The sequence below is a fragment of the Schistocerca nitens genome, chromosome 2, assembly GCF_023898315.1.
Source record: "Schistocerca nitens isolate TAMUIC-IGC-003100 chromosome 2, iqSchNite1.1, whole genome shotgun sequence".
NCBI classification, from domain to species: Eukaryota; Metazoa; Arthropoda; class Insecta; order Orthoptera; family Acrididae; genus Schistocerca; species Schistocerca nitens.
The window spans coordinates 567,863,539-567,879,232 of NC_064615.1; the positions used below are offsets into that span (position 1 = coordinate 567,863,539).

Genomic DNA, 15,694 nt, shown 5'->3' on the forward strand with positions numbered 1-15,694 from the left:
AGAAGTTTTCAAAATGTAGTGTTACATAAGAATGCTGAAGATTAGATGGACAGATCAAACTAATGAAGTGGTACTAAAATGAACCAATGAGAAAAGCAATTTGTGGCACAGTTTCACTAAAAGATTGATAGGACACATCTTGAAGCACAAAGAAATGATCAGTTTCAAACAGTCTTAAGACTGAATGCTGTAACAACAACACCTCATTTCATTTATAATAATCCACAATGTTTATTTAGTTTCATTCATTTTGCAATTGTAAAAAAAATAATAGATGGCAAACTTTATAAAAGTATAGAAGCTATACTTTTTGTCATAAATGGCTACTCACGGCAGTGATCTTCATCCACCCAAGTATCTTTGCAATCAATGTTCCTATTGCACACTAAAGAATTGTTCAGGCAAGGACCATTTCTACATTTGAAAGTCCCATCAGGGCACGTCCAGTTATCTGTGAACAGATAATGTCATACAAAATCACTATCTACCACCATCTACAAGGCAAAGTCAGCAAAAGACTCTTCCTAGTGTAAGAACATTAGCAAAAGAATACTTTGGTAACACAGATTTATTTCCATATACTGTGACTATTAATTTCACAATTGATTGAAACATTGTGTATTTTGCAATTTTAAGTTAATAAAAGAATTAGCTAGTGGTGCTAAATTGCTTCTGTCATCCAGGAGTTGATGTCATTTGCCTTACTGACCTCACTCATTTCATGCCTAATAATTCTGCTTTCATTTTTCTTGAAATTTTCAATTTTTTGTGCGTAGTATGAGGTTTTTGCCTTGTTTATGGCCCACAGAATTATTTCGTAATAACACTTGATTAGAACTAGTTCTCTGTATTAAATACAGGTCCCTCTTTCTGGCATGAAATACTTTCATCCCTGGTATTAACTATTCTTTTTCTTGGTTTACTCTGTAATTGGCCCTGACTTGTTGGAAAGGAAAACTAGATTCATAATGCTGTACAAGAATTTTTGGGAAATAATCTCTCATCTATTGTGTGTACTTAGTAAAACACCCTATTTTTTATTCTGTAAATTCTTTCTGAATACTGTAACAATCAGCATTTACAATTCTATGAATTTTTTATTAAATCTGATTGATGGAGATGCCTTTTTTTTTTTTTTTTTTTTTTGGTAAACATCTGAGGAATTAGGTTTCCAATAGGCTGAAAAAAATCACAGATTGTTACATACTTCATTCACAGCAGTTAACATGATGGCATTCATATGATTTAACTGACTTTAATTTTGACTCCCTAATTTCAAACTTTTTTTTGTTTTTAAATATATGGTTTTACATTTAATTAAGTTCTATGCATAACTCAACTTTCTTAGTTTTCAGTTGATCTGTGACGTAATCTTATCAGTACTGTATAGAATGTTATTTGCAAATGCCTTGAGACATTACTGCACCACACACAATAATCTACACTGAGGTGACAGACGTCATGGGATACTTTCTAACATGTCAGGCCTCCTTTTCTCTGGCATAGTGCAGCAACTCAATGTGACATGGCCTCACCAAATCATTCGAAGTCCCCTGCAGACATACTGAGCTATTATGCCTCTATAGCCATCCATAACTGCGTAAGTGCTGCCAGTGCAGGATTTTGTGCTGGAACTGGCCTCTCGATTATGGTTCATAAATGTTCGATGTGATTCATGTCAGGCAATCTCGGTGGCCAAATCATTCACTCAAACTGTCTAGAAAATTCTTCAAACCAGTTGTGAACAATTGTGGCTTTGTGACATCATGAATCGTCATCCATAAAAATTACAAACTGTTTGGCAACATGAAGTCCATGAATGGCTGAAAATGGTCTCCAAGTAGCTGAAAATAACCATTTCTAGTAAATTATTGGTTTGTTTGGACCAGAGGACCCAGTCTATTTCACATAAACACAGCCCACTCCATTATGGAGCCACCATCAGTTTGCACAGGACCTTGTTGACATCATAGAGTCTGCATCACACTCGAACCCTACCATGACTCATCTGACGAGACCATGGTTTTCCAGTTACCTAGGGTCCAATTGATATGGTCACAAGCCCAGAATATCTGCTGCAGGCAATGTTGTGCCGTTAGCAAAGGCACTCGCATCGGTCGTCATTTGCCATTGCCTGTTAATGGCAAATTTCACTGCACTGTCCTAACAGATATGGTTATCATACACCTCACATCGATTTCTGTGGTTATTTTCATTCAGTGTTGCTTGTCTGTTAGCAATGACAACTTTACACAAATGCTGTTGCACTCTGTCACAAAGTGAAGGCCACTAGTGGTTGTGTTGTCTGTGGTTAGAGGTAATGCCTGAAATTTGGTATTTTTGGTACACTCATCACACTGTGGATCTCATGAAACGTAACAGTCCAATTAAAATTAATTCAAACATGTAAATTTTAGCCATGAACAGTAATTTCTAACATAGAGGTGTCTGAAAAATATGCACTTGTGAAAAAGTTACAAAGGAAATTATTATGGAATCTTAATTACACTAATGTGTAGAAGTCTATTAATAGGTAGGAACATTTTATATGATATGAATCTCCTGTAATTAGAAAATATAACTAGTGTATTGTTAACATTGAACACCTAAGCGTTTATACACTCTACAATTAGTTTATAGACTAGAATTAACTCATGTGTTTAATATATAAAAATCTAGATAATCTTTAAAATGTGACATTTGTCTTAGGATGAGAGTTTTAATTGTTAATTAATCGAAACATGATTCTGAATAGTGCCGAGGATTGTTTAGAATATATATAGAGGGGTAGCCGTATTGTCATAGGGGAGTCAGTACTTTGTGTGGTTTTGGACAGAAAGCATGTAGCTTATTGTGATAATTTATTGTAAGTATGTTACAACTTATTTCAGATTTGTCAAGATGCCTTTATTTTGAAACTGTAATAAATATCAACTGAAGCATTATACTTGATTAAATTTTATTTTTACTTTATAGTAAAAACCTACAGTGACTGTTCCAGGATTTTTGCTGTGACAGATTGCCAGATACAAAGAGTAAAATTAACCCCTAAGAATGTTATACTCAGAATAATGAATCTCCTAATGATTTCTGAAATGGATTGTCCTATGTGTCCAGCTGCAACTACCATTCTGTATTGAAAGTCTGTTGGTTCCCATTGTGCAGCCATAATTACATCAGGAACCTTTTCACATGAATCATCTGAGTACAAATGAAGCTCGGTCAATGCACTGCCCTTTTATACCTTGTGTACATGATACTACTGCCATCTGTATATGTATGTACTGCTATCCCATGACTTTTGTCATCTCAGTGTATAAGAAGTTAGGTTTCACTGTTCGTGTTTTTAATAGAGGCACCAAGGGAAGTAGTTGTTTCACAAAGTAAAGTGACAAATTTTCATAGTGCCAAGCAAGATATTTTCTCTATTTTATGACAGGATGTTAACAGACCAAATACTTTTTAAAAGTTGAGGTACACAATTTCTCAATACTTTACTTTTAAAATTTTCATGTAATATCACTGTTGAATCTTTCATAATGGAGAGTAACACAATTGACTCATGATATCTTCAACATTTTTGCAAAGTGTGACTTACATACTTGGAAAATTTCCATACGGAATTTGGCACAAATTGCACTTCATGGACTTAGGAGTTTGCAGCAGTGTGGGCTGTTGTATATAGATTGAATTATTGTCTGGCCAGGTATAGCTACTTCAGATGTGCAGATATTTCATTGCCTCATTTGTGGCATGAGTAATGCTGAACTTAGTTGAAATTTTGACCAAGTCAAATATTAACTTGTAAACTAACCATTAAATTGTGACCTATCAAGTTGAGTTTGGGTACAATGCTGATGTGCTTCCACACTATTAAACTTGCAAGTATACTTGCTGTGCCCACAATTAAGCACTAACCAGTTGTATTTAGTGTATTGTTTTGTGTTGACTGAATGAACAGTGAAATCGAACAGTAATTTACAATGTGTGACATAAAATTTATTCAGTCATGATCCACATTTCTTTAATTTTAAACCTAAGGAGTCACAGATAATTAATTTGATGAACACACTGTGGTGGTATGTGATCAGACACTGACAGGCAGAAAGCACAGTTAATCACAGTGGCCATAATTTGTTCCAGGGATCTCTCAGTAAGTTCCAAAAAAAGTTCATTCTACTACAGGATGTAATATCAACATGACATGTTCCTAAACATCCTTGTAAACTAAAATATGCCAGTTAGAAGAAATTTATGGTGGATGAATGGACAATGCACCAGCTTACAGCAATCCTGATGATGTTGATTAGTAAGTTACCAATGAATATGAATTAAATTTATCATAGATGAAACTTAATCGCACAATTTCCATTTAATTCCTCATTTTATTTTTCTCTTTGTAACTATCACCTGCATAATTAGAAATAATTTTTTTTCAGTTAACAGAAGCCAAATTGTTTCTGCAATTTCACATAAAGATACCAACATGAAGATTGGTTTGAATATCATAGTGCTCTACTAGAAAAGGTCCTATTCCAACAATAGATATGACTTACAAACCAAACACAGGAAACCTACAGTTTAACAAAGACTTTGAACAATGGCGTGCTTTGGCATTTTTAACATAAAAAATTATTGCCAGAAGTTAAAGAAGTGATAAGTAATACAAATAATTGAAGGACTGACTGGGGATAGAATTCGTTTTCGGATTTGTAGTTTTTCACTTACCCTCATGTTTTCTTTTTTTCTTCTTCTGACAATAAACGTTATTACCAAAAACCTATGACATTTCAATCCATGAAGGTCTACAGTTCTTGTTTCACATACATATGTAATACATAGCACATCAATAAATATTACAAAATCCATATATTACATGATAGTTTCCAAGTATGCGCATCACAGTATTGGTTTGAATGCTAACTAAATGACCAGGGTCTTGTTCCATCTCTATTTGAGTTTAAGACGGGTCGAGATGTTGAATGGCCTTGACTGATATCAGAATCCTGCTTCCTGTGTCTGTATTGCAGATGTATTTTCCTCTAGAAGTAATCTGCATCTGTTTTCCTTTTGTTTCCAGCTTTTTTGATGTCACTCAGTCTTTTGCGGTGCTTATTTTGGGTTTGGGACAAATACTCTTCCATTTGTGCAGAAGTGCTGTTTTCCTAGTCTTCCCCTTCAGTTCTGCTTGTTTTGTTTTGGCAACTTGCCGTGGCATGTGCAGTGACAAATTGGCCTCTGACTGTCGTGACTAGCTGCCTGCACATTGATCTATGTGACATCCTGAATTGCTGCCTCAACTGCTTCTACTGTAGCTTTTGAAGCATTCATTTCAGGCAGCATTTTAGGGTTTTCTTTTTGCATGATCTGATCAATCAGGTACATCTTTGTGCCTTTTGCTTTTTAGCAGTCGCACATTAGGTATTGGGTGTGGCTTTTCTGCTTCCAGTTTCAAGGGTAATGGAAGAAAACATGCAGCTTGTAGTTTTGGCTCATGTTGTAATAACACACTAGAGCTTGATCCTTCCTTATTTATCACTTGGTTCTCCATCAGGAGTTCAGTTAATGTCAATTAGCTCTAATGAATTATTTAAAACAATGGGCAGTTCTTTTTATGATGGCCACTCTCATTACAGATAAAACTTGATCCTGTCAGTCCGCTGTAAGTAATATGCACCTTGTATCCACAGATGATTATATGAGAGAGAATATTCTGCATGATGTGCATTTTAACCAAACTGATATCACTAAAACACTGCAATTTATGTTGGCTAGGCCAAATGTTTGTCATGGATTACTTTCACTTCTCCAAAACTTGGTTAAAACTTCTTTGAAATAACAGTTCTCAGCCTCTGGATGGATGTTAAGCATTGTACATTTTTGTATTCTATGCAGGGTTTGAAATTGTGACAGCACTCAATGACATGATGAAAGAGCCACCAATATTATCAAAAAACATTTTCTCCTGTTGATCATTTAAGAGACTGCCATTGCTCATCAGCTACATATCTGTATGTGCATATCTATTGCATCCCTCTGGAAATAACTGCTGATTCATGATGTGGATCCAGTTTCATACTGGGTGGCTAGCACTGGCTTTGAAAGCACTTGTCAGAAATGTGCAGTTTCTGAGTGCTGAAGCAAAATCAGAACAATAGGCACTATAAACATTGCAAAGTCTTACATTATCCAAGGTCCGGATGTGAATGGATATGTAAACTCTCATTGTAATGGAGCAATATCTAGTTTTTATGACAGAAAACTGATTGTTCTAGACAACACTAAAGTTAACATTTCAGTTTCTCACAAAAGTTGAGAACAATATTTGTATAGCCGGGGCCAGATATAGGAGTATTTATCACTTCTAAAAATGCAGAAATTTAGATGAGATTTAGGTCATTAATTACCACAGTTAAACAGATGAGATCCATCAGCACATGCAGCATGATCAATACCAGATTTGAAACACCGTAGGTCAGCAGGTACACATTGACCATTGTTGCAGCGAAATTCATTGGATTTGCAAGCACGCTGTACAGATTCTGTGAACAGAGTGACATGTTTATACTGTTATTTTTCGATCCACCAAAAACATTTCAACAGTGTGCAGCAGTGTTGCACCATCACATCATGCAACTGGTAATGTAGACACTGGGATAAGCGCACCGTTCTAACCTGAAGAAATGGAAGTCTTTGTAATTTACAAGGTATATTCAGAAAGTAAATTCTACATCTACATCTACATTCTACATATATACTCCGCAAGCTACCCAATGGTGTGTGGCAGATGGCACTTTACGTGCCACTGTCATTACCTCCCTTTTCTGTTCCAGTCGCATATGGTTCGCGGGAAGAACGACTGTCTAAAAGCCTCTGTGCACGCTTGAATCTCTCTAATTTTACATTCATGATCTCCTCGGGAGGTATAAGTAGGGGGAAGCAATATATTCAATACCTCATCCAGAAACGCACCCTCTCGAAACCTGGCGAGCAAGTTACACCGCGATGCAGAGCGCCTCTCTTGCAGAGTCTGCCACTTGAGTTTGCTAAACATCTCCATAACGCTATCACGCTTACCAAATAACCCTGTGACAAAACGCGCCGCTCTTCTTTGGATCTTCTCTATCTCCTCCGTCAATCCGATCTGGTACGGATCCCACACTGATGAGCAATACTCAAGTATAGGTAGAACGAGTGTTTTGTAAACCACCTCTTTTGTTGATGGACTACATTTTCTAAGGACTCTCCCAATGAATCTCAACCTGGTACCTGCCTTACCAACATTTAATTTTATATGATCATTCCACTTCAAATCATTCCACACGCATACTCCCAGATATTTTACAGAAGTAACTGCTACCAGTGTTTGTTCCGCTATCATATAATCATACAATAAAGGATCCTTCTTTCTATGTATTCGCAATACATTACATTTGTCTATGTTAAGGGTCAGTTGCCACTCCCTGCACCAAGTGCCTATCTGCTGTAGATCTTCCTGCATTTCGCTATAATTTTCTAATGCTGCAACTTCTCCGTATACTACAGCATCATCCGCGAAAAGCCGCATGGAACTTCCGACACTATCTACTAGGTCATTTATATATATTGTGAAAAGCAATGGTCCCATAACACTCCCCTGTGGCACGCCAGAGGTTACTTTAACGTCTGTAGACGTCTCTCCATTGATAACAACCTGCTGTGTTCTGTTAGCTAAAAACTCTTCAATCCAGCCATACAGCTGGTCTGATATTCCGTAGGCTCTTACTTTGTTTATCAGGCAACAATGCGGAACTGTATCGAACGCCTTCCAGAAGTCAAGGAAAATAGCATCTACCTGGGAGCCTGTATCTAATATTTTCTGGGTCTCATGAACAAATAAAGCGAGTTGGGTCTCACACGATCGCTGTTTCCGGAATCCATGTTGATTCCTACAGAGTAGATTCTGGGTTTCCAAAAACGACATGATACATGAGCAAAAAACATGTTCTAAAATTCTACAACAGATCGACGTCAGAGATGTAGGTCTATAGTTTTGCGCATCTGCTCAACGACCCTTCTTGAAGACTGGGACTACCTGTGCTCTTTTCCAATCATTTGGAACCTTCCGTTCCTCTAGAGACTCATTTTTGAAATTCTGATTGGTCACAAAATGGAAACCACTGCAAAAACTTGATGAAGCTTTACACATATGTGTTGGACAGGTCTCTAGTATGCCCATTGATTGTGTCTCATTGCTCTTTGCAGTTCTCAGCACATGGTGAGCACATAAAGAAGCCTAGAAAATAGTGTCTCATGTAAAGTATGAGGCTCTGGTGAGAGATTTCGCATGATGTCATGCAGCCCATGTAACATAACTGTCATACAGTTCCTTCTTTGAGATACTTCTTGGCTGCACTCTGCAGGGGCAATGAAGGTGCTCCTGCAGTGTTTTCGATGGGAAGTCTTTGATCACCCACAATACAGCACATAATTGGCTCCCACTGAGTTTCATCTGAACTGTTGGCTATGAAAACAAAGGTTTGGCACAGACAACAAGATGTAGATCAGTGTAGGAAATTGGCGAAAAGCACAGGCGGCTGCCTACTATGACAAAGGTATTGGAAAGTTGGTATAATGCTACGACACATGTCTAAGTCAGAGTGATGACTATGTAGAGAAGTGGCTGGAAAATGTAGCTAATTGTTCTGGATAAAACATTTTTGATTTTAATAGTGGCCTCCATTTTGCAACTGATCAGAACTTACTTTCCAAATAGCCCTTGTAATAGTAATTATTTGAACTATTGATTTTAACTTGCTTTTCGAGAATTGATTTAAGAAGTAAATTGGCTGCACTCTGCAGGGGCAATGAAGGTGCTCCTGCAGTGTTTTCAATAGGAAGTCTTTGATCACCCACAATACAGCACATAATTGGCTCCCACTGAGTTTCATCTGAACTGTTGGCTATGAAAACAAAGGTTTGGCACAGACAACAAGATGTAGATCAGTGTAGAAAATTGGCGAAAAGCACAGGCGGCTGCCTACTATGACAAAGGTATTGGAAAGTTGGTATAACGCTACGACACATGTCTAAGTCGGAGTGATGACTATGTAGAGAAGTGGCTGGAAAATGTAGCTAATTGTTCTGGATAAAACATTTTTGATTTTAATAGTGGTCTCCATTTTGCAACTGATCGGAACTTACTTTCCAAATAGCCCTTGTAATAGTAATTATTTAAACTATTGATTTTAACTTGATTTTCGAGAATTGCTTTAAGGAGTAAATTGGCTGCAACTGAACATACAGATATTTATAAAGTTCTTTGCATAATGCCTGATAGTCAATAGAGACTGTACAGTTTTTTGAAAGAAAGCACATTGTTAAAGAGTATTATCCCATTAGAAAAATTTTGAAACTACATCACTACTTCTACAAAATATGAATCCTGTGGACTTCATTTTTAGGTGATCTGCTCGCTAATTATATCTTAATTTCCATTACATCAACATGCTTTGATATGATATCACTATGTTTCCTTAATATCCTGTATCAAAATTACAGCCAAGGGCTCTTGAAAACAACCAACATCTAACAGAAATTGTGTGAATTAATTTTTGGTGATCACAATCAGTATTATGTTTACTGGATTATTTAATTGTCATCCAAAACAACTACTTTTTGACTTTTAATAAGGGTACTCTTCTGAAATAATTATTATAGGGAGGCAGTAGACACAAGGAAGTAGGTACCAAACACAAGAACAGAATATGCTATGTAATTTATACACAGATGATATGGTTTCAGTGAAATGTAGTGAGCATTAGCAGCAAGTAAAGATTAAACAGAGAGCAAGGGAAGGCCTGCTGTCTAATATGTACGTACAGGAAACACTGGATGAAGAATGAGAACTGAAGAATTGTCGGAGCTCTTGGAGACAATTATGAAGAAAAGAGATATCTGGATGGAGTATATTCTGAGACATGAAAGCTTCAATCTTCATCACACTGTAAAGTTTGATAGAGGGTACAAATACAGGAAGCAGATCTGGAAGAATTTACTTCACACAGGTAATTCACGACTTCATCTGTGCAACATGCATGGATGGACAACAATGGCCAACAATCATATCACTTGGGAAGTTGCTGTAAATGAATCCTAGGATTGTGAATTTAAAAGACGACCTACTATGGATTCGGTGTCCTTGGTAGATTACTTGTTCAAGGACCAAGGAGTAGTCACATAGTTTTAATTATCCTCTACGAAAAATAAACATTTGCCACCTGTTATATGTCTGCAGTCTTGAAGCACATTGACATGTCCACACCATAGGACCATAACACACCACTAAAGGAGCCAAAACAAAATGATGCAGCCCATTGATAAAGTTGAACATGATGCGGTAATTAGTTTCTGTTTTTGAAGAGGAGCAAAAGTGCAAATATCAATGCTACGTTGGTGAAAGTGTACAGCAACAATAAACTATCATATGATACAGTGATTAATTAGGTGGTGCAGATGTTTCCAGCATGGTCAGACAAGTCTGACTGATGTAGAATGAAGTGGAAGCCCATATCAAAATGAAGAACTGGAAACTGCAAGAGAAATGGAGGCCATGGTGCTCAAAGACTAGCTTATAACAACTGATGCAACAGTGAAAAAAGTGAAAATCAGTCACGAATCAGTTTTCTACACCTTACATGACAAAAGCTTCTCACACACATTCTAAAAGCTCTCACAAACAAGGCAGCAAACAGAAAAGTTGCAGTTGTGTCAGGACAATCCAGATGACTTCTTTAGCCACTTGATCATCATGGACAAATGCTATATGTACCACTACAACTATGAGAAAAGAAGAACAAATCAACCAGTGGAAACACCTGGATTCTCATTGCCAAAAAGTGAAAAGACCATAATATCACTGGGCAAGGTTCAATGATAGTTAGCCTCCTACCTTGCACTACACATTTACTTAGATTATTGGTACAGATATTACTGAATTGAAACTGGTTATCAATTTAGTATGAAGACTTAAATAACAAATAGCATTATACTATGTAGCTCTATCAATTTTCACTCCAACATCACAGCGAAGTAATAGAAAGACTAAATAATGAAGTACCAGGGGGTTATAATTAAACTTTCCATATTTAACACATTATAACTTGGAAACTAATTACAGTACAAGTATCAAAATTGGTAGTATAAATGTCCTGAATATTGGGTGCATGATTTCTATGCATCACAGCGCCACCATCCAGTTCCAACTATGGCTACCAGGTGCCATGATCTGTCATCATGACTCATAATCTCACACACCTGACCAGTCGCAGTGCACTCGTTGATGTATCAACATGAGCTTGGACGAAAGAAGCAGGGCAGTATTGGTGAAGGTCTATTATTAAAACAACAGTGAAGCTGCAGCAGTGCTTTGAGAATATCGCCAGCTGAAAGGATTACAGAAAAGTCTTCTTTCGTCACCTGCTGTGCACAGCATGATGAAGAAGTATCAATCAACTGGAGAACTGAGTGTCCCTCCGGGAAGAGGCCGATGACCAGTTCCCCCACAGGTAGTTGATGAAACTGCTGTTCCTATGGCATACAATGCTGCACGCAATTCCTGATCATCAGGCAGTATAACTAAATATGAAAAGGTCACACCATCAAACAGATACAACCAATATTTTTGTATTTTATTCATTAATATGAGTCTGTAGCCATAAAACATGACTGCTCCTAACTTTTGTTTAAAACTTATATTCAATGTACTCTTCCAGATCACACTTACATATTTACATTGTGCTTCATAAATTTAACATGAAAATAATATATGAGGGCTATTCAGAAAGTAGGGAATGTTTTGGCATTAAAAAAAAAAAAAAAAAAAAAAAACAAAGTATAAGAAATACATTTTATTATATACATCTGAAAGAGCAACTGACATACTGTTTTTCCACATAGTCACCAAACACATTGAAGCAGTTATCATAGCAGTGGACAAGCTTTGAAAGACTTTCATCATAAAATTCTGCCGCCTGAGTCTTCAGCCAATGAGTCACACCCGCCTAGAGTTCCACGTCATAAACAAAGCCCTGTGTTGCAAGACAGTTCTTTATCTTGGGAAACAAGTGGAAGTTGCTTGGTGCAAGATCGGGGCTGTAGGACAGATGAGGGAAAATTTCCCATTTGAATGAATTAAGAAGTTCTTTAGTGCGGTTTGCCATCTGAGGTCGGGCATTGAGGTGCAAAAACAAAATTTTGGATGTCAGCTTTCCTCAGCATTTGTTTTGAACTGGTCTTCTAAGGCTGCGCAAAGTTTGAAAGTACTGGTCAGAATTTATAGTTGCTGCACGTTTGAGAAAATCAATAAGCAGCATACCTTGCCTATCCCAAAACACTGTCACCATCAACTTCCTTGCTGACGAGGTTTGCAAACATTTTCTTGGTTTTTGGGGGGACCTTTTGTGTCCCCACTTCATGGACTGTAATTTTGTCTCGCAATTGATGTGTTTCACCCAAGTCTCATCACCGGTTATGATTCAGTCCAGTATGTCAACATTGCCCCCATTCGCTGTTCTTTATGGTGCTCTGTAAGCATATCTATAGGTTTTAGGTTTTTTGCCAACAAAAACCATGTCACAAACTGCACCTCATAACTGGTGGAATTTTCGATTACAGCACATATTTCAAATTTGAATATCAAAAAACCAAGACACATAGAGATGTTCCTGCTGTCACAGATGGATGCCGACTGAGCTGCCGAGCTCGCACATACCAAAATATACGCGATCGGAGTGCACCTAGCGGAGTCAGACGGAAACGTTCCCTACTTTCTGAATAGCCCTCGTATTTGCAAACCAAACTTGTTTCTTGCCCCTTCACACAGACTGACATATAAATTCAGTATCAGAAGTCCACAGTATCAAACAGCTAAGACAAACAATTTTGTATTTGATTCATTAATATGAGTCTGATGCCATAAAACATGACTGCTCCTAACTTTCATTTAAAACTTATACTCAATGTACTCTTTCAGCTGACGCTTACATATTTACATTGTGTTTCATAAATTTAACCTACCACATTCCTCTTCGTCACTGCCATCAAAGCAGTCTATACTGTAATCACACCACCAAGCTGCAGGGATACACTGACCGTTGTATCTACATTTCCGATATCCTTGAGAACACTTCTGATTTGCTGTAAACAAAGTTATTACAGACTGACAGAAAGGAAATTACAAGAACTGTTTAATATATAAATATTCCTATACAGTAATATTTTTATTTGCTAATGCACATCAGTAAACTCTACATTCATGGCCATAGACAGTGTGAGACAAGTAAGGGTACAACAACACACCATCCTCCTCCACCTGAAAATAATATATTTGCAAACCAGACTCTTATCTTGCCCCATCACACAGACTGACATTTCAATTCAGGATCAGTTTGAAGAATGCCAGAACTGTAAAAGATACTGACCAGAATGATTTGTTATGATATTTCCAAACTATTCCCTGTTAGGCACTATTGTGCTTACAACTGACAACTGGAGATAGATCTAGATGCTAAAAGCTCCCAGTAGCTTTGCACCATCAATTCATAATGTTTTGTCTCGTGTTACCAGCTAATGTGAAGAACTTCTAAAATCTCCAACTACACCTACATCCACACTCTTCAAATCATTATGAAGTGCTTGGTAGAGGGTATTTCTCATTGCACAGTTTATCAGGATTTTTTCTTATTGAGTTCATGCATGGACAGTGAGAAGAATGATTGCTTAAGATACCTCTATGTGCACTATAAATAATCTAATCTTGTCTTCGCAATCTCTATGGGAGTGACCTATGGTGGGTTGTAATATATTCCTACATTAATCAGTTAAAGTTGGTTCTCGAATCTTCGTAAGTACACTTTTGTGAAATAGCTTTCAGCAGTTAGCTTTTTCCAACATCTCAGTGGGTCAAACAAACCAGTGACCATTTGCACTGCCCATCATTGTACATGTTCAATATCATCTGTTAGTGCTATTTGGTTGAGTTGCACACATTTGAACACTATTCTAGGATGGGTTGCATGAATGTTTTGTAAAGTCTCCTTTGCAGAATACAGTGTAGATATTAATAGAGAAAGGATTCCCACATGACTAAACATTATCAGAATTGCCTGGAAGCAAAAAATATATACAAACATCATACAAAGTATATTTCCTCAGTTAAGAACATTGTAGGTAGATAGTATCTGTTATAATGTGGTACCATTAGTATGCTAGGTGATTAATAACAAGTTTTTAATTTTTTTGTGGCAAATTGTTCTTTGCTCCCACCACCATGTCCCCTCCTGCAAAATAAATACAAGTTCCAGCCTTCCCCATTTCCAGTTCAGATTCTGGGTAAAGTCTTGTCTACTTTATTTCATACGAGAACAGCTAGAACTACTCATCATGAACAATGGGGCCTCACATGAAACCTGCACAGACTATTCTGTGACAATATTATGGGCTCAACCCATACTCTTTTCTCGGAATGCTGAATCGCTTTGAAAACACTATCCTTTAAGTCAATATTATATCATGTCATGATTAAATGGACTACCTAATCAAATCTGTAAGGTGAATGAAGCAACTATTTCCATCCCAGTTCCATAATCTTGGCCTTACTTTTATGGCTGATTGGGGTGAGTATTGTTGCTGGTAGAAAACCTGTTGAGAATGTAGCAGGATGCAGGTTTCAGATGGCTGTCTTTTGCTGTTACCAGACCTTAAAATACAATTAGACCTTATTTTTCTGGCATTTGTCAAACAAGTTCAGTGAGTACTGCTTAGTATTCCAGAGTACAGCCTAATTTCCTGTTGTTGTTGTGGTCTTCAGTCCAGAGACTGATTTGATGCACCTCTCCATGCTACCCTATCCTGTGCAAGCTTCATCGTCTCAAAGTACGTTTGGTTGGTTTGTGGGGTTGAAGGGACCAGACTACAAAGGCCGTTGGTCTCTTTTTCCACGACCATGAAACACCTACAGGGAAGAAAAACAAGTAATGGAGATGACAAGGGACAACACAGAACAAAAAAGACATAGACGAAGACCAGAAAAGAGGAATTAAAAACACACAGAGCATTACAGTGGTTGGCCGACCATGGAAACAAAAAAGGAAAGCCAACCACCAAGAGACGCACAAAAACCCCAACCTAAAACCGTAGGCCAAAGGAGACGAACCCTCAGATTGAACAATAAAAGTCCTCTGCGTGAATAAACTCAAAACTAAGCCTGCCATTGGAGCATCATCCATTAAAAGTGCAGGGAGCATATCAGGCAGCACAAATGTCTGCCTGAGCGCAGTTAAAAGTGGACAGGCCAACAAGATGTAGACCACTGTCAAAGCTGATCCACAGCGACATAGAGGTGGGTTCTCACGGAGCAATAAATGACCATGCGTCAGCCAGGTGTGACCAATGCATACCTGGCAGAGAACAACTGAGTCCTTGTGACAGGCTCGCAAGGAGGAGCACCACACACCTGTAGTCTCCTTGATGACCTGAAGTTTGTTGGGGAAAGGCAGGATGCACCATTCATCATCCAAAGTACCAAGGACTTTTTGTCTGACTGGAGATCACCTTCCGGAAGGCCAATCTCCAGGGCAGCTGCACTGATAGCCTATTTGGCCAGCACGTCAACATGTTCATCACCCAGGATGCCAATTTGATGCGGGGTCCACAC

The 15,694-nt window shown here is 37.7% G+C and overlaps 1 protein-coding gene across 1 annotated transcript in view; it reads right to left on the reverse strand.

Annotated features, from left to right (window-relative positions):
* Positions 1–15,694, reverse strand: part of LOC126235161 (G-protein coupled receptor GRL101-like) — a 364,334-nt gene that overhangs the window by 180,433 nt on the left and 168,207 nt on the right. The window contains exons 10-12 of the mRNA XM_049943894.1: positions 13,057–13,176; positions 6,408–6,542; positions 332–451 (exon numbers count right to left, since the gene is read on the reverse strand). Coding sequence (XP_049799851.1) covers positions 332–451; positions 6,408–6,542; positions 13,057–13,176 — 375 coding nt within the window. The remainder of the gene's footprint in view (positions 1–331; positions 452–6,407; positions 6,543–13,056; positions 13,177–15,694) is intronic.